Source organism: Embiotoca jacksoni, unplaced genomic scaffold (assembly GCF_022577435.1).
Source record: "Embiotoca jacksoni isolate LCO1_2020_lvr unplaced genomic scaffold, fEmbJac1.0.p SCAF_26, whole genome shotgun sequence".
Taxonomy (NCBI): Eukaryota; Metazoa; Chordata; class Actinopteri; family Embiotocidae; genus Embiotoca; species Embiotoca jacksoni.
Window position 1 is genome coordinate 4704154 of NW_027185377.1, and position 18735 is coordinate 4722888.

An 18735-nucleotide genomic window follows, 5' to 3' on the forward strand; every position below is an offset into this window, starting at 1 on the left:
AGGATTACGAGACCTTCTCTCAGAAAGAGATATATTTCATCACCGAGACACCGTTTGGTAAACAGGCTATTGGTGCACAACCCCGTGACTGTCACAGAAAACCAAACCGGTTGCTCTCCTGAGCGAACACACCTTATTCTGTCTTGGACAGACAGATGCTCTGCCCATCTTGAAAAACAAACGTCACTGAAAACACCTTACTCAGCTTATTGCCGTGGGCAGTTTATTTTAGTATTTTTTTTTTTTTTAGTAGCTCCCCGTTGCTGATTTCAATGAGTTTGACACGTAATTTGATGTGCTCTCTCTCAGCTAAAGTTCACTGTAAAATCGCAGCTGTCCAAACACAGCTAGTCACAAAAACACATGTAACATAAGTGCGGATGTTGACGTTGCAAAATAAACTCGCAAAAGTTATTGCTTCTCCCTGCTCCCTGCACATTACCGTGCTGCTGATAGTGTTGTGGTCATGTTTTAAGGTGAAATAGTTCAAGTTTCATAAAATGAATATAAAATGGTTCGGTACCACTGCAAACAAGAACAAGACATTGAGCCACGCCGGCTAACACGTTCATTTTCTCTCCACTGTAAACACATCAACTGTGCAAACAAGGCGAATTCCTTTTGGAAAGCTGGCCGGCCATATCTCTAGTCTCAGCCTGATAAGTTAACGTTCTTACTAATGAGGGCATTTCACTGCGGTTCCCGATTACCATTAACTGTGCACATACTTAACTGCATTCTACTGAGTCTCACACACTGTGGGAAAACATATCAGTGGAGGCTGAATACATAGAACTCCGTGAGAGAGTGTGTGTGTGTGTGTGTGTGTGTGTGTGTGTGTGTGTGTGTGTGTGTGTGTGTGTGTGTGTGTGTGTGTGGCCACTTGTTTAAAAAGAAATAAACAGTCCTTTCCGCCATCAGCAGACATTTGCAAATAACTGTGAGGGTGTGACTGACATGACATGAAGTTTGAAAGCCTCTCAACAGTTTGGGTTGCAGTTGAAAAGGAGGCATGTGCACGACCGTGTGTATGTTTGAGAGAATGTGAGTGTTTCCATTTTTTCGTCCGCAGCTGCGTCTGACCACAACGAGACTGGAACGGGAGCATGTGTGTGTGTGTGTGTGTGTGTGTGTGTGTGTGTGTGTGTGTGTGCGTGTGTGTGTGCGTGTGCGTGTGCGTGTCGGCTTCATCGGCGTTCTTGACATGGCTCGTCCCGGAGACGTGGAAGAAATGCAGCCTTGGAAACAAGACGTGATAAGGAACGCACGCACATGAAGGCCCTTCGCTGTTCTCGCAAACGTGACAGCAGCCATCAGCACCTCTGGTAGATTTGTATTTGCGGCGGCGACCCGCGGTAAAAATCCTCCCCTTCATCTCGACGGGCTCATTCAACAAGCCTTTCAAACGGGGATGATGAGGACCCGAGACGAAGACAACACATGGTGAGGTCTGGTTCTCCGCGCACAGCCTCTACTCACCCGTAGCATTACCTTTTACGGACATAAAAAATCTACTCTAGATGAAGGTCAACTATCTTTTAATGAGGCCAACAATGTGATGCGCGCACGCACGCACGCACACGCACACACACAACATCCTGCAATCCTGCAATAACTTATATCGTCAGAAATACGAGAAGATGACCGCATTCGTGGTTGTCTGCGCTTGTACGGGTTGTCACGGCAACCAAAATTCACAATTTGCGCTCGTTTTGAAATCGCGGTTTTGGTATCCAAACAACAGGTACGTGACCGAAAGGTTTCCTGCGCTACGGTTTTTGTTCCCAGAGTGCGATCGCGTCGATCACGGTGAGCCGAGGAACTCGAAGCCCCGACCGAACGCCGTGTACAGGACGTGCCTTTACATGACTAGTGCTGGTATTCACAACCGTTAGCTCTCACTGGAGATCCCTTTATGTATTTCACTAACCACAACTCCAAATGGGACAACAGGTGCTTTGGTGAAAAAAAAAAAAAAAGGATTACATAATAAATGAGTCACTTGATTCAACCGCCCATGAAAAATACATTCTTTGTATTTTTTTTGCCGTTGTTTGCCAACTAAAAGAAAACTGATTACTCCGTTTCTGTGGGTTGGTTGTTTTCTTTGGTTGTTTATTCTCTCTCTCTCTCTCTCTCTCTCTCTCTCTCTCTCTCTCGGCGACCTTTTAAACATGCCCGGATGTGGGTCACACGCTGCCTGCTTTTCCTGCAAGGTAAGGTTGTTTCAAGCTAAACACACCGTGACAGACATTCTTCAATCAGCATGTTTGTTCTCATTTCCTTTCTCCTCCCCGGCTTGTTCTTCGCAGCCAGACTTCAGATAACGTGTCGATAACTCGTGTTGGTGAGTTGGTTCGGAGAAGGCAGAGGAGCAACTACGGAGATGACGGTACTTCTGCGTATTAAGTCACAGGAGGTGTTTTGGTGCAGGCTTGCTGGATTTGCTTTAGTTTGTGCAGTAAAGTAAACAATGTGTCAGCACCTCCTACAGAGCTTCACAACCACCTGCTTGGTCCAAACAGAGAAAGACGAGAGCTTAGTATCAACCAGACAACTGATTCAAAACTAGAGTTGTGGGTTTTGGTCTTAAACTTGGGTAACACACAATTGTGGACATCTTCTGTGGTGCTACAGCTTTTCCTTTTAGTTTGACATTTCTGAGAAACAGACAACAGGAAAAGGAAGTATGAACTATGTTTATAGGAAATCAGAACATTTGAAGATACACCTAACGCAGGGGAGCAGACAGTAAACGGTGTAAAAAAAATAAATAAAAAAAAGCAGCCTGACTAAATAATTTATCCATGAGTGACAATCTTGTTTGCTGGAGCAAATAGGAGGAGACTGTGTAAACAGGGTAACAAAGTTCCTGTCAGAGTCTGTCCTCCTCCACCGCCAGAGCGTTGCCCCCCCCCCGAGACCCATCTCTTCTCTCTGCCGTACCCTCCGTGTCTTCAAGTGGAAAAGCAACCAGTTAGCTCCGCGATGGGTTCTAGAAGTGAGCTGTCAACTATCTGTCCCGTTAAAGCAACAGAAATTCTTGCTGTCAGGATGTGAAGTAACACAGCTTCCAGAGGGCTTGAGTGTTGGCGCAGTTTCTCAAGGAGAAGTCACAGTGACTAAACTGAATATCTGAAAATGAAGTTTGAAACAAGGAATTGCCCTGGGCTCGGGGATGATCATGGTTTTTGCTTGGATATGCAAGTTAGCATTGAGGCCTTGTATGTATACAGGTATGTGCCTTTCTATATCATGTCCAATCAATGAGAGGCACCGCGGCTAAATCTTAGGTGTCATAGCAAAGTGTCTGAATAATAACTATATGTCAATGTGACTGACATATATATTATATATACACACACACACACATTTTTTTCTATTTAATAATTAATAATAATTTTCAGACATTTATAAAAACTACTACTACTTCACAGCAGTGTGTAGGGGATGCAACTATGCCTTTAAGGCATGACGCCAAAACTTCTATGATCTCATTTTGATGAATAGAAAGGAAATTTGAGGGGGAATCATTAATGCCAGGAGACGGACTTCAACAAGAAGCCTTTGAAATTTTTTATCAAATAAACGGATATACCGTAAATCGAGGACCGGCGCGCTTAGTTGTAAGTTAATCCCCCTGATTTAAAGAACAATGTTGACGATAGTGTGCCAAGTATCAATTCTTATCTGCAAGTACTGTATCGATATTTGCATAGATAAAATCCTAATGATACCCGTACCTACCCTTAAATAAAGAAAGCAATTTCAAACTGGTAAAAGGCCATTGAAATTATGGATTGGTGCGACCCGCCAAGTCTCTTCCACAATTAATTAATTAACACAAAAAAGGCACTTTGATTAAAAAAAAGGTCTGCAGGTAAAGTATAGAGCAACCACCTACACACACACACACACACACACACACACACACACACACACACACACACACACACACAGTCTATCATTCTGAAACTCATTACAGTTGTGTGGGTGTAAAATGAATGGCACCATAGCAATGGTTACGTCCTTCTATTTCAACGAGTGACTGAAATTAATGGTGTTCAGAGTAAAACGGCCTTTGCTCTCAAAAAAAAGGTCTTTTTTTTTGGTGCATTTCCAACTGCTGTGTTGGACAAGCAGATAATGCCACAGAGGATGAGTGCAGCTCGAGTCTTTGCTGAACTGAATCTGAATGATCATACAAGGTCTTTCGTGAAATGGCCAGATATGTCCATGAGCAGAAAATATAAAATGCACTTCAAGCACTTATTAATAAGCAAATGCACGAAAACAACAGCCTCAGTTACAGAAGCACCTTCGAAGCAGCGTTCTGGTATGCAGCGCCACGTATAAATAGATATTTAAGTTTCGTTTGTGGGCTGACAAAGCAGCGATTCTTTATGTGGCTTAGAGGCGAGCCTCTGTAAAGAGAACAAACAGTTATTAAGATGTGCAGAATAGAGGGGTAAAGTAATGCTACGCTGTAGACATAAACAACAAAAGAAAACAAGTGTAGTTTTACAATCCCTCTGTGATCCCCAGGTGGGGTTAGCTACAAAGCAAAAAGCGCTGCCTCCCATAAGGTGTCGAAAGTATATTTAAAGGCATCGGAGGCCGGGCGAGTATGTATGTGCGTGTTGCGCACACCCACAGACACACATACTTTGATCTGTGGTGAGAACGGTAATCAACAGTTACAGTCTGACAGACTGCCGTGTCATCATATAGCTGAAGAGCCTTTTAACTGGCTGCTGTGTCTACAGCGAAGCCGAGTCAGACGGGGGAGCACACCCAACTGAGTTGTGTGTACGTATATATAGCGGCATGTTAACAAAAATACGAGCGAAACAGAGACAAAAAAATTAACCCAGGGAAATTCCAACAAATAAATGAATAATTACAAATAATATATTGGCCTGGCCACGCTCATGTGTAGACCTTGGCTTAAATATGAAACGATTGAAGCAGTCTTTAACCAATCGGTATTGACCACCAACGCCGCCCTTGCTGGAGCTACCAAAGGTCATCATATTTAGTTAATATGACTGGCTGGAAGCATCATTTCAGACACATTAGTTGCCTAGATTAGTGAAATTAGTTTCGATTTTTTAATTATGTTTCAGACGTTATAATGAAAATAGTCATACTATCTCGGCGTTGATGAGTTTCCTTTTTACAATCACCTGTAATGGACACACATCTCTATTCTTTGAGGGAAGATTAATAAATAACAGATGGAGAAACAATTTGCTAAGTATGCATCCCACAGGATTTATGAAAAATCACCTCCAGAACAAACAGCTGATTTGCGCACGTGTGAGAGTTGTGAGAGAAGGAGCGTGAATGCTGTACTTTAAATCACACGGAGACAGAGACTCATCTCGTGGGGAGAAAGGTTAAGCAACACTATATCTTGGAGATCTTTGCAAAAGTGGTAAATAGATGTGGCGTGTTCTCGGCCTACATCTCAAAGTCTTTGAATAGTTGCAACTTTCATGACAGCGCAGTCTTAAAGGATATTTCTGCTTTTAAATGAGACTATTATAATCAAAAATAAAAGGCCATTCATGGTCAAACAAAACAACCTTTTTTGTATGCTAAATATCAGTTGTGGCATTTTTCAGCTGTTCAGGATATGCTTGGAGATTACATAATGAACAACTGAAGAGTTGGGTGGCAGTTAAGATTCACAAAATATAATTTGGATAATAGTCATTGGAGACCAGGCAAGAGACCTTTGAAATGTTTTAAATAATATGTGCAGAAGATGAAAGACGGAAACAATTACTCAAACTATAGAGTACTGAGAAATGGAAGCGAGTCAAAATCTGAGCTTCTTTGTACTCGTGTGACGTCTTCATATTTATAATGCTCAGCCATTACAGAGCACTTAACAGTAGAGAGGCAAATCGACGTCTGAAGACTTCTTCAATAGGCGAGGTGCAATGTAATGCATACTCATCGAGAACAGACCTTTAACTTAAATGATAATGAACCCATAGAGATGGAGAGAGAAAACTATTCAGCGCAGTCAAAAGTTTCAACACAAACTATGTAACCTCATTTAGGCCACATACAGAGTATGGCGGGCTTTATTTGTGCTAAGATTTAAGATAACATATGCCTGAGCAAATTAAAAACATTTTCCTTTTCTGTTTTTTTTTTTTGTGGTTTTTTTGGAGGGGGGGCGGGGGTACGAGGCAACCTTGTGATTTTGGGCTAAATAAATAAACTTGGCCGTTAAACCAACATACTGAGAATGTATGACAAACCTAAAGCTTAAGGAAAGACTCGGTGCATGTTGGTAGAACCGTTTTGTTTTCCAGCAACGATGCCCTTGCCCCAAAAGCTTCTCGGTTCGAATCAAATTAGCATGCAGTGTTGGCTCACGGGCACGCCATAAACAGGGCTGCTTTTGTTAATTATCCATGGATCTCAGCATTACAAAGAGTGTTCCTACTTGCCTTTGGCTAAGTTACCTTCAAATAGAGAGGGCAAACTTGAGTTTCACAAGAAAAGGAAAAAAAGTACAATGTACAGAAATGATGCGATGTCTTAGGAAAGTAGATGCTATGAATGTCTTTTTTATGAATCCTAGTTTCATCAATGTTTCTTTTCTATTTGTCTCTGACTAACACTAACAATAACTTTATATCCACATGAACAACTATCTCTTCAAAGCAGGGCAAAAACAACAACAACAAAAAACAGAAAGCTGAATAACTCTCACGTTTCAGCTCAATAGAAAACAGCAGGTCATTCCATGAGATGTGTTATTCACTCCGCTGTCACACATTTTTAATGCAATACAGTGCCACACATCACAACACAGTGTGCACTCATCTGACTGCCATTAGCATCACAAAAGACATTCCACATCATTGCCAAGCCTTTTTCCATCAGAATACTTTCACTTTCTTCGTGTCATTATGGGTAATTTTTGAGCTGCTCAAGTGAACGAAAAACATTTGGGCTCAGGCGTGACAGTATTCAGTGACATCAACTTCCACTAACAAGGCAGGAAAATCTCTGGGCTCAACCTGCGAATGTTAAACCATGCAAACAGCTCTAGAAACCCATCATTACTGTCCACAATGTGATAAGAGAGTTCCGGTTTGTCCTCTAAACATACAGAGGCCTCTACACCAGCTGTTTCATCCACTCATACGTTCACCACGTACGCTGGAGGTGCTGACATGCCACTATCCGTTTGAGTGGGGAAACAAGTCCAGACTGTCCAAAGAAAACAAAGTAGGCAACAATAATAGCGCCAAAACCACAAACAGATCTCAAGGACTACTTTAGAGGTAGTTAGGTGCAAAAAAAACATGGTAAAAACTTGAATATTTCTGAATATTCAGATTCTACTTTCACCTTGCTGAAAACTCTGCCGAAGGCAGTAACAGAGAGACTAAATACCTCCGACGAAGTATCCTGGTTGTTGTGAAAACATTTACTCAGCTTGTATGAGGTCAGATATGGCCAAAAACAACCAAAACTATTCACGTGTGTGTGTACACTGCTCACAAAGTGTGGAAAGGTTCATTGGCACCAGACAGTGCTGAGGTGGGTGGTTTCCTCCTCTCTGACTAAGGTCTCGCTGGTGTCTGCAGCTCTGCTTGTTGGTCATTGAAGCCCGTAATCACAGTGTTTTGTCAAAAACTAAAGGCTAATCAGGGAGGTGGAAAAGAGGCGCTCCACCTGCCCATCAGTCAGTCATGCTCATTCCCTCAGGTGAAGTCGACTCTATTGGGTGTTTGTGCCGACAAGCCGCGGCATTGACAGCCCAGAGAGGCTTTTGGTTGCGTCGAGTATCGATGCGTCACTTGAGTGTAATCTTCACAAAAGCTGACAGCAGGTTGTTGACAGCTCCATTAAGAAAACCTTGTTCTGTTCTTGTTCTTCCGGCTCCTTTGAAGTAAAGTCACCCTGTGCTTATTTGTTGAAGTTTGAGTACAGTACGATCAACAAAAATATGGGTCGTTGAAAAAGAAAAATATATATATATTATTTATTCGTTGTATTTAGAAGTTGCACAATGGGAAATGGGAATAAAAAAACAAAAAACTAAACTGCAGGAATTTAGATATGTTTATGTGCATGTGCCTACTCTAATTATTTATGATAGCAAGTTTGAGTCCATGATGAGGAACATCATTTTCTACAGTAAAAAAAAATATTAACAATCAAAACGTCTTTTTCGACATATCTCTGATTGCCGGGTCAGTCGATAACAACCAATGGAGAATAATTTCAATATCATACAGTAACCATTATAAAAATGTGAACATGGAAGATTTGCAGTTGTTAGCACCTCAGTAGTTTTCCTTACAAAGGTAACAATATAAGGTAATCATGGTATAAATATTAGAGCTCCTAAAATACTGAGGTTGTGCATCTGTTGAACTGAGGAATAGTTGAAGAAAACTGATACTGAGAAACACTGTGCTTTTAGCGGTTTCCAATATTTCTCCGAGTTCCCTCTGCTGGACTCATTAAATTTTATAAGGCCGGTTATACTGACTGCAAGAGGTGAGCTGGTATTTTAAGGATTCACATCAGTAGGAAGGCTGCGCTGTTTAAAATTAACACCGTAAAAGTATTTAATCAGGATGCAGCCGCTGCCTGCCAGCGCTCCTATATAAATTATTCTCCTTTACCTCAGTGAGTTTGGTCTGCCTATTTAAAAAGGTTTAATCTTCTTGCAATTATTAAATGCACAAAATGTAAACAAATAAAGAGCAACATCACAGGCAGCTGGATTTCAAAACCTTCAGTGCAGTACATTATACTTCTGGAAATAGCAGGAAATTTAACTTAAAAAAAAATAACGTAAACACAACATATGAATTAAATAAACCATTACAACATTGTCAGACACCAGAATATTATCAGTGCATCCAAGCCCAACAAACACTTTGCCTGACAACAGTATTTGCCCTTGCTTCCTCTCAGGCATTTTCCTGGGGGCATATGATAGGTGGATTTACCCTTCGTGACTTTATCAGAGTACAGCATCTGTCTCCCATCTGAGGCTACAAGAGAACCATTTGTACCGTTTCAAATGGACTGGCACCCCACAGTTGACAAAGACAAAAGGCTTTAAAAGAAATTAACTATTAAACAGGGCTGTCTAGTTAAATATTCATTTTGATCCGGCGCTGAAAGAGAGATACCCAATCGAGGCCTTTTCATAGCATCTTGCTCAGCAATTAAAAGGGAATTTCCACCCGTTCTCCGAGGCTGAATTAACAGCTTGGTGGAGACCACTGAAACAAAAAGGCTAAAAACTATTCATGTCAAAGATCAGCCTGCTCTTTTGTTTCAAATAAGCTGGTGGAAAACAAGATCTGAGGAACCGCATCTGCAGCGAGGAAGGGATCTCCGTTTTAGTTAATCGCCACAGTTTGATGTGTTTGACCTTTAACTCCAAAAAAGCACGACGTGGCAACATAATCATTTGACAGACAAAGCACTGATGTACTAAGATATGAGAGAGTAAAAATAAATACAACATACAGAGTTTGAAATTTAACATGCATATTCTTGGATAAATATATCTAACTTTTAGATATCTATTATTAAAATTTACAATGTTTTCAATGCTTTATTCTATAGTTTAACTCTATTTTATTGTATTAAGAGTTTTGTGTGTTTAATTTGATCTATTCTTATGCATTTTATTTGTTTTTCTTATTTTAACATATTTTTATGTTCCTTTATATCCGTCTGTGTGTGAAACACTGTTTGTTGCTTTAAAGCACTTTGAGCTGCATTTCTTTTATGAAAGGTGCTGTACAAATAAAGTTTATTATTATTAGTAGTAGTAGTAGTAATAGCATCCAGATAACGTGGAATAAATACTGAAGCCTCTACGTTTGTCTCATTTTCATGTTTCATCTTAAATTCAAATACCTGAAGTAGAAAAAACATCAATTTCACATACTTTTGGAGGTCACTGATTATATAACACAATATAGGGGGTAATGTGAGGATGAGGCGCAGGGTGACTTTCAAACAGATTTGTTGAAAAAGGACACAAAAATGATACCAATTCTATCAGATGATGAGGTATTCTGCAGCACCCATTTAAAACCAAACCGTCTGTTAATACCGCTCAGCAGGTAACAGACACAAACCCAGTGGCGGGAGGGTTTTACTGTGTTTGAAGAGAGCAATGGTCGGTGGAGTTTTAGCAGCCAGGAGGTCTGGTTACAACTAATGATCCTCTCAAGGAGGTAACATGTTATGCGAGGTGCCCCGACCTACGATAAGAGGAGCCCCATGTCCGCTGCTGGAAAAATTGTAGCTGCAGCCCTGACTGTTGCGGCCTGGCAACGTGCCGCCAACCCGGGCTGAGGTAGATGAATACCACCTACTGAGCTGTTGATGGGACAACGATCGAAACACACCTTCAGTATGTCGAAAGCAGTGAAAAAAAAAAAAGAAAAGAAAAGAAAACGAAAAAACATCACTGTAATTATAGGAAATGTATTAAATCATATGTATAACACTGCAGCATAAAAGTCCACAGGAAGCAAAGGCAATTTAATCATTTTATTGGTCATGTAGATTTATTATTTAATGAAAATGTTATACAACACCGCCAGAGCAAAATGAATGCGTATTATGTCATGTATATTGCATTGTACGTGTATTAAAGCAGCTTAAGCACAATCCTTTTCACATACTACCTTTGTGTCTTTGGTACATCGGCTGCGATGAGGCTCCTTTTGAAGATATAATAAAAACTGGAATATAAAAGGGACAATAGTTTTCAAGAGAAGCCTGGTTGGTTGTTGTTGTTGATTGGCTAATAATTAGTTTGCATATGTGTAAACATTTTGGGCTTTAAATTGGTTGACTTTATTTAACTCTGGTTATTTGTCCGATTACTTTCTGTTGCCTAAATTTAGAGTACTGTGCATAGAAAGAGATCACATTTTTACAAAATACATCTGATATGGATGTGACGAAAGCTCATAGTCTGCATTTAGCCTATAGTCAGTTATTCATTTGAGGTTCAATCCAGAACCAAAACAAAAAAATATGTCATAGCCCTGATATTTTCTGTGCACTGTTATACAAAAAAAAATAATTCTGCATTGATGTTGGTGTTATTTAAGGACTTTAATCAAGACCAGACTGTACGTTTACATCAGTGCCATTTAAAAACACAGATTCAGGGATTATGCTTGATATGCCTGGAGGGGAGGATTCAATATTTATAATAATGAGAGGGAATTTCCAGGCTTTATTCACATCACAACAGAGGTGACGGCACACCAATCTGACATCCAAATGTTGTGATAAATATGCCGAAAAAGACGACTGCCACTTCAAACGGAAACAGAGATGGCAGTCAGAGATGAAGAGTTTAACATGCATTGTAATAACATGTGTTTGAAATATAAGACGGTGGTGTCATTACATTCAGGGGAGGTTCACAGTGCTTTTAAAGTTGAAAGCAGAAGTGTAAATGTGCTATATAAAACTGGCTGCTCGGCCGCTATGGTCACATAACAGTTTACAATTGCATTTGTATATCTTAAACAAATGATTTGGGATTTTTTTTTTTTTTTTTTTACCTCAGTAACACACGACTGTCTGCATAACCTGTGCCCATGTTGGGTCATGTACCCCCATACTCTACGGGGCTGACCAAGGTGCACCGAGGAGGAAGCGTGCAGGAGGGGAAATAACGCATGCCTGCACAGGCGTAGAGGGAAGGGCGTAGCTTGAAGTGGTAGGAGTGGATGGGCCGGGGGCTTGTGGGGGCCCGCGTGTGCGTGCCAGCCTCAGACAGCTCACCACACGCGACAGAAAACTCGCTGCCTTCGTCGCCAAAGCACGTTTCGGCCATACAGAACAAAGCCGGCTCGAATCCACGTCAAAACAAACACGCACACTCACACGGTGCGACTTACACTACAGATGCTGTCAAAATAGTGGCGCAGTTGTTGTTTGACAGTCGAAGGCCATATCGGGTCTTATTTACACTGCCGGGGACCTCAGACCTCCCCCGGGGTCTTTCAGGCTCCGGCCTCAAACTCTCATCTCACCCAATTATCCAATTAGCCGAAGTAGTGGCGAGACAGGAAGGTGATGACGGCTGGAAACACCTGCAGAGGCCGTGCCTGGTGTGGGGCCCGGGGGCCCGGGGACCCGGGGGCCCGGGGGTCCTGCAGACTAGAGCAACCAGCACTTTTTGAACTAACCTTTAGCTATGATTCAATCCCGCAGGAACTCTGCTACCGAGAGGGAAAACTGTAGTCAAACCTCTCGGGAGACTTTGACTCTCTGCAGAGCGTTACCCCCTTTTTCAGGCGAACATCTCCACACTGGCTTTCGTGGCAATATAAGCTGCGAGATTCAGGTTCAAGCAAAAAAAATAAATAAATAACACACTGAAAATCTCTTAGTTGGTATCCCAGAGAACTATTTCAATTGGAAGCTCAAATAATGACGTCCCTTTGCCGTTGGACCTGAAAGTCCTCTGCGACTGTCAGACAGACACGACAGCATTAAGTCTTTCGACTGTGGCAAGAAACTCGAGCCGGTGACATGCCATTGTTACGTGACTCCTGGTGCTTACACCCTTCCGTCAGTTTCCTAAATAGAGTCACATTTTAAAAAGAAACCACAACATTTCTGTTCGCCCTCCGGGCACTTCCCGATGGGACAAAGAGCAGCCTTGGCTTTTGACAGCTCAGCCGAACGTCTGACTGCCACTTCTAAGAGCCAAAGCATTTTGCTGTCCCTGAAGGCAGTTTCCTGCCTTCCTCACCGTAATTCGACAGTTACGTGGCCGCATTTACTCCTCGGCCTCTTTAGACGACGAACATTAAGGGATGAAGGTGGAGCAGAAGGATCCGTAGGAAGTGATCTTCATTTGGGTCTTTCTCTGCTTTGATTTGCTCGTTTAGCTTTCGTTTGATATTTCGTATGAAAAGGACTCGAGCTTTGATCACACCTCACCACGCTAACGGTGAAGCACCAATATCTTTAAGATGAAAAGGAGTTATGAGAAAACAAAAACCCTTGGCAGCAGATCTGAGGTTCGGATGTTTTTCTTCCCCATTCTGTGTTTTCTTTTAGGGATAATGAAAAAGAGAAAAGATGATTGAAGTGTTGTGGTTACTCAGGTGAGGGTGTGTCTGACAGTCCCGAGTGTGTCGGTCCACTGCAAAGAGGTGCAGACAAACACCACAGCGGCAGCGCAACAGGCAATTATGTGTCACGCGTGACATCCATGCTGCTTCAGTGAGTATAATTACGAGGAAAATGACATTCTTCGCCAAAACAAAGCAACCCCAACCACTTTTGTTATAGCGCGTGATGAAAGGAACATACTTTTCATACGAGACGAGCAGGAAGAGACGAGCACAGCCGACTACAAACGAGTTTTACTTTCCTGGCGATGTTTACCATTTTAACCACCCTTTAAGGTTGCTACTTGCATGACTTTGTCTAGCAACGTACTTTAAAGTCAACCTCACTTCAAGACAGGTGGCTAATTTGTCTGAAACAAAAAATCCCATCTCCAACGCTTTCCAATTAAGACTATGATGACACGCAACATGTGCCCGCAGAGAACATAGGGCTACGAGAGCAGAGCGAGTCTGACTCGTCTCACATACCAGCTACCAACCACAAAAAAAGGATTTTCTTTTGGCCTTAAACGGAGTAAGCACTGATTAATTTCAGGCTAAGACACACAAGGCCATTTGTGAAAACAAAGAAATGCTGGAGTAATATTCCACAAGGAGCTCTTTCCAGTTCACCATGTGTTTATCTACAGAAACCATGTGAAGCATTCCCAAAATGCCACACATTCTACCACAGGACACCAGGACCCACATGGACAATGCAAAAATGAACTCTTGAAATCTTTTCAGACCTCCATCATATGATTACTATCGGCATGGTCCATTCACACAGTCAAATATTTTCATGCTGATGTTTTATGGTTTAGTGCATAAAAAGTCATTTAATATGGTGGGGCAGTGAAAATACTGCAGACTAGAAAGAAGCAAAAGTGTCTTTTTTTTTTTTTAAATAAAACACCTGGAAAATAGAAACAGTTTTTAAAAACTTTCCACGACAGCAGAAGCCTTAAGAGTCTTTATTTTCCGCAGGTCTTCTTCAAACACACTTATCTAATTTGCAACTAGTATAGTATAGTATAGGAGAGAGAGAGAGCGAGCGAGAGAGGCAAACAAACGTTGTTTCAATGAAATCTGAAGCCCTGTTGTGTCCGAACCTCGGTCTGGGCTAGTGGAGAAAATGAAGACTGACAGGGCTGATGTGAGGGTGGGCCCACACAGATAAAGGGACACCAAGGGTACAAAGAGTGGCTTGCTGCCTCTTACACCACTCAACGCTCTGAACGTCTCGGAGCTCTCGGCCTCTCAGGCACGGAAGGAGGAGGGGAGGGAGGATTTTTCAAATACCTGAAGGATATTTACACACCTGCTCAGTGTGAGGTGGAGGTGTACAGAGGAGCCATTTTAACCTTTAGCAACGGACTGATTGACACTATTCAGGCCCGACCACAGCAATAAAACCGTGTCAACATTTGCAGTCACATCCAAACGACAGAATGCAAAAGTTGTCATTCGAGATGATCAGCGATGTCACAAAACTTTTCGCCTTCTCTGTTGCAAAGCAATAAAGACGGCAACTGGAACATGCGTAGTTGTTGTTGGTGGTGATGCTTGGGGGTGGGTGGGTGGGTGGGTGGGGGGGGGGTGCCTCAAGGGCATGAACCTGCAGTGTAATCAAGGTTGCTGCCAAATTACAGGCCACAGACACCACTAAGCGCAGTTCAACCCAGGGCTGAGGGGGAGGTCACCCATTATACTAATATCCTTAAGACATGGAGCAAATTCCGATGTACGACGTCAAGTAGAGGGAGGCCCTACTTCTTCTAGGCATTCTGAGTGTCTAAGCACACTACCTCTCCTTTGTTTATGGCTTCAAAAAGAAAAAAAGAAAAGCTTTCAGCAGGGAAATAATAACAGCATTACAGTCAGCTCAATGCATTTTTGAGATCCGTTGGAAAAGAGGAATGTAGAGTGGGTAAAAGAAGGCGACGTGCTGGTTCTTTTAGGATCTCTTTCGGAACATAACTTAAAGAAGAAAATCGTGCGGGGTCTGTCAGCAAGCAAGTTAATGTTTGTATAAAATGTCAACAATAAAAATCCACAATGTATCATAAGACCGACAGACGTTTTGCCAAATGTGAGAAAAGTCACTTTCTTTCCAAAAAGGAAATTGGTACTTAATAAACAGTCAGAACCAGAACCAGCTCCAATGTTTACTGCAGTTCTTGAAACAGTTACACATGCAACGTGATTCATATTTTATGCTTTATGGGATCTTTGTATTTTCAGTGAATTTGTGGTTCAACATTTTTAGTTGCCAGTATAACCCTGGTGTAACTCCCATGTTTGTGAATCTTATTATGTTCCATTTTTTGTTGATAATTTATTGATGGTGATTAAACTTTAATGTCAAACTGTGAATGCCAACGGCTTTTAATCAGAGTCTATTAAGTTATACTATTTAGAAAACCTGGCTGTGATCAGGTGATCAGGGTGTGCAAAAAGCCAAAGGCAACACACACAGATGTTACAGAAACATACACACATGACCTTGTTTGACCTCAATATGACGATGACAAACCTGGTTAGTTGAGTTGGCAGCACAAGAGGCGAGGCCTGTCCCCAGAGAAGACACAAAGAACATGATGGGATTGAAGGGCACTGGAGCCATCGCAAAGCCAGCTGCTGCAGTCGTAACCACCAGAGCTGAAATCAACGAACAAAAACAACAAGAGTTACTTCTTCAAATGGAAACTAATGCTATGTTTCCACTGAATGGTACCGGCGGGGCCTCGACTCTACTCGGTGTGAGGACATTTTCTGGATTTCATTTGCATCTTCTCAATTGGCCACGTTGTGGTATTTTGGGATTCCTATTTCGTCTCGTGGTCGAGGGAGTAAATGACATAATCACGAGATAGTGCGTACCCCACCTGTAAGTTTGATTTTGGAAAGTCTGGCGTAGACATCCGGTAAGTCGGCCATGTCGACCTTCAGCTGCTTCCACTGTTGGTCGAGACGCGCCTCCCTCGCCTCGTCCGTCTCGACCTGGACGTGCGGAGTCTCATCTCGACGTGCAACCACAAGGGACACGGTTTCATTTTGCGCCGCCGCCGCCGCCGCGTCTCCCGTCGTGGCCTTCGAGGTGGAGATTTCGGGCCGCGTCGTACCGGCGACATCGTCTGGCTGTGGAGCAGCGTCTGCGACCGCAGAGGTAATAGTCGGTATTCTCTCCACTTGCCTTTCGACGCCGTCGTCGTCTCTCTCGTCCACGATGGCCAGGACAGGTGCCCGTTTGGGGACGGCACGCTGGTGAAGCTCACTGTTGTTCTTTGCAACATACTGAAGGAAAAACAAAACGGGCAGACATGGCGATTTATGAGATAATCTCAAGTGTGATGAGAAATGCAAGAGCATCCCGAAATGTGCAGCAGATAATAAGAAAATCAGTGTAATTTCAGAATACAGACAGGGAAGGCTAATTTATATCATTTCGTTCATACATGGCAGCTGCTCAAATTACTTTACAAATGAGAAAATACAAAAATAATTCAAGGTCTTTCACATTTTTTAAAGCAATAACAAGGCATAACAACAACACCACCAATTAATCTCATGTAGTTCAGTACCTGCCGTTTAAGGAAGTTGAGATGCTGATACGTCAGCCACTTCGATGGATCTCTTCCGTGCAGTTGAATGAGGCTGCGGGAGGTCTGGTGACTTCGAGGAACATTTTGAACTAATTTCTGTTTCACAGTTGCACCAACAAAACCTAGAAGAAACACGAGACACAACGTGTAATCATTTTAAAAAAATAAATAGTCTTGGTTTGGTTTGAATCTGTCATAAAACAATAAAGCATTTAAGCAAACAAAGAAAACCACAATAAAAAAACAACAACAATTTAATCTCAGATGGCACATGGACAGGGGCAAGAGAAAAAATAAATATGAGAATGAAGTGAAACAAAACGCACTACAGACCGCAATTAAACTTGTTTTCCACAATACTGCAGTATGAAAGGAAACATATTTCACAATGATCACAGACTTCCCAAAATAATTTGCTTTTAATTGCTTCATGCAGGTTTTTTTGGTTGTTTTTTTTTTAACTCTGGTTCCTGGGTGACTCTTTCTAAATATCCCTTTGGTGTAGTTGCATCGAAAAATTCACATTGATTTGATTGGCAGACAAGCGAACTAATCGAAAACAACAACTCTAAATTAAGATTGCAAACTGCCACATGAATGGAGGCGGAAAAAAAAAAAGATGCAAAGCAGCAGAGTGAATGTTGTATTCCACGTATAAGCTTTTTTTATGGAACATCAGATGTCGTTACCGATATTTTAAATAGTAACTGTGATTTAATTACATATTTCCTCCCAGTAACTGCACCTTTAATACAATTACATGTATTTTGTAAGTTAATTACTGGTAACTCGTTTCATATAAATTGAGCCAAAGCGATTGGATCTGAAGTAGAAACAGAGACACTACTTTATTATATACCACAGTGGGGGAATTTAGTCGTCACAGCAGCATAGAAATAGTTAGGAAAAATAAAAAGGTGCAACAATAAGAAAAAAAAAAACGTATGCAATAAAATAACATAGATAAAAAGATTAAAAAAAAAAAAAAAAAAATAAGACTAATGAATAAACACACACAGAAACGATATATAAACAAATAAATAAATACAACTTGGGTTGAAAAAAAAAGTATCAGGTGCTGCGGTGTGATACAGATTATTATTTTTTTTTAAATTATTATTATTATTACAGAATAATACCACCCTGCATTAACCCTTCCAATAGTCAGCTTTTTACTTTCGTTATTTAACGTGTTCCCGGTTATCCACGTGGAAACGCGACGGGGTCACGTGACTTGGGAGTGACGTAGTCGTCCCACCGGGACTTTTTTTTTTTTTTTTACACTTTAACAACAGTTACAACTAAACAGCTGCAAGCACTCTGTTGTTGTTGTTGTTGTTGTTGTTGTTGTTTTGTTTCCGGTGAGTGCAGGTGCAGCTGACTTCCCTCTTAAGGTCACTGCTAGCTTCCTGACGAGCTCTCTTTACGTACAAGCTACATGCTAAGCTAATACGCTAGCTGCAGAGGGAGGAGGAACAGCGCGGAGAACCGACAGACCACCTTTGCCGACCCCCCCCCCCCTCCTTCCCCGCCTCCCTCCCGGTATTACCTGACAGTCGGCTGCATGGCGTTTTGTACATGTTCTCGAATCATAAAGCCGGCTCCCTTAACGACCCCCTTTCACATGCAGCGCGCCGCCATTTTCACCTCGTTGGGTAAAGCGAAGCACTTCCGGGGGCAGAACACGTCACGCCGGCTGTTGCGGATACTGCGTCCCCCCCCCCCCCCCCCCCCCCGTAGACTGTATACAAAAGTGAATATTTACATTTTAATCAACCGTGATATACTATCCAAAAACAAATCTTAACCGACACTTTCCCCGATTTGGTTCAATAATAATATTCTATTTGTAAAAAAAAACAAAACAAAAAACAAAAAAAAACGAAAAAGCATTTAATTCAGAAGGGTTTTTAGGTTAGGTTAGGTTAGGTTAGGTTAGGTTAGGTTAGGTTAGGTTAGGTTAAGTTAGGTTAGGT

At 41.8% G+C, this 18735-nt stretch overlaps 1 protein-coding gene across 1 annotated transcript in view; it reads right to left on the reverse strand.

The window, feature by feature from the left end:
- Positions 1–18403, reverse strand: part of cox10 (cytochrome c oxidase assembly factor heme A:farnesyltransferase COX10) — a 31675-nt gene extending 13272 nt beyond the window's left edge. Inside the window, exons 1-4 of the mRNA XM_069160219.1 lie at positions 18309–18403; positions 16739–16881; positions 16043–16451; positions 15691–15815 (exon numbers count right to left, since the gene is read on the reverse strand). Of these exons, the coding sequence (XP_069016320.1) occupies positions 15691–15815; positions 16043–16451; positions 16739–16881; positions 18309–18339 (708 nt within the window). The 5' untranslated portion in view covers positions 18340–18403. The remainder of the gene's footprint in view (positions 1–15690; positions 15816–16042; positions 16452–16738; positions 16882–18308) is intronic.
- Between the last annotated feature and the right edge of the window lie 332 nt (positions 18404–18735).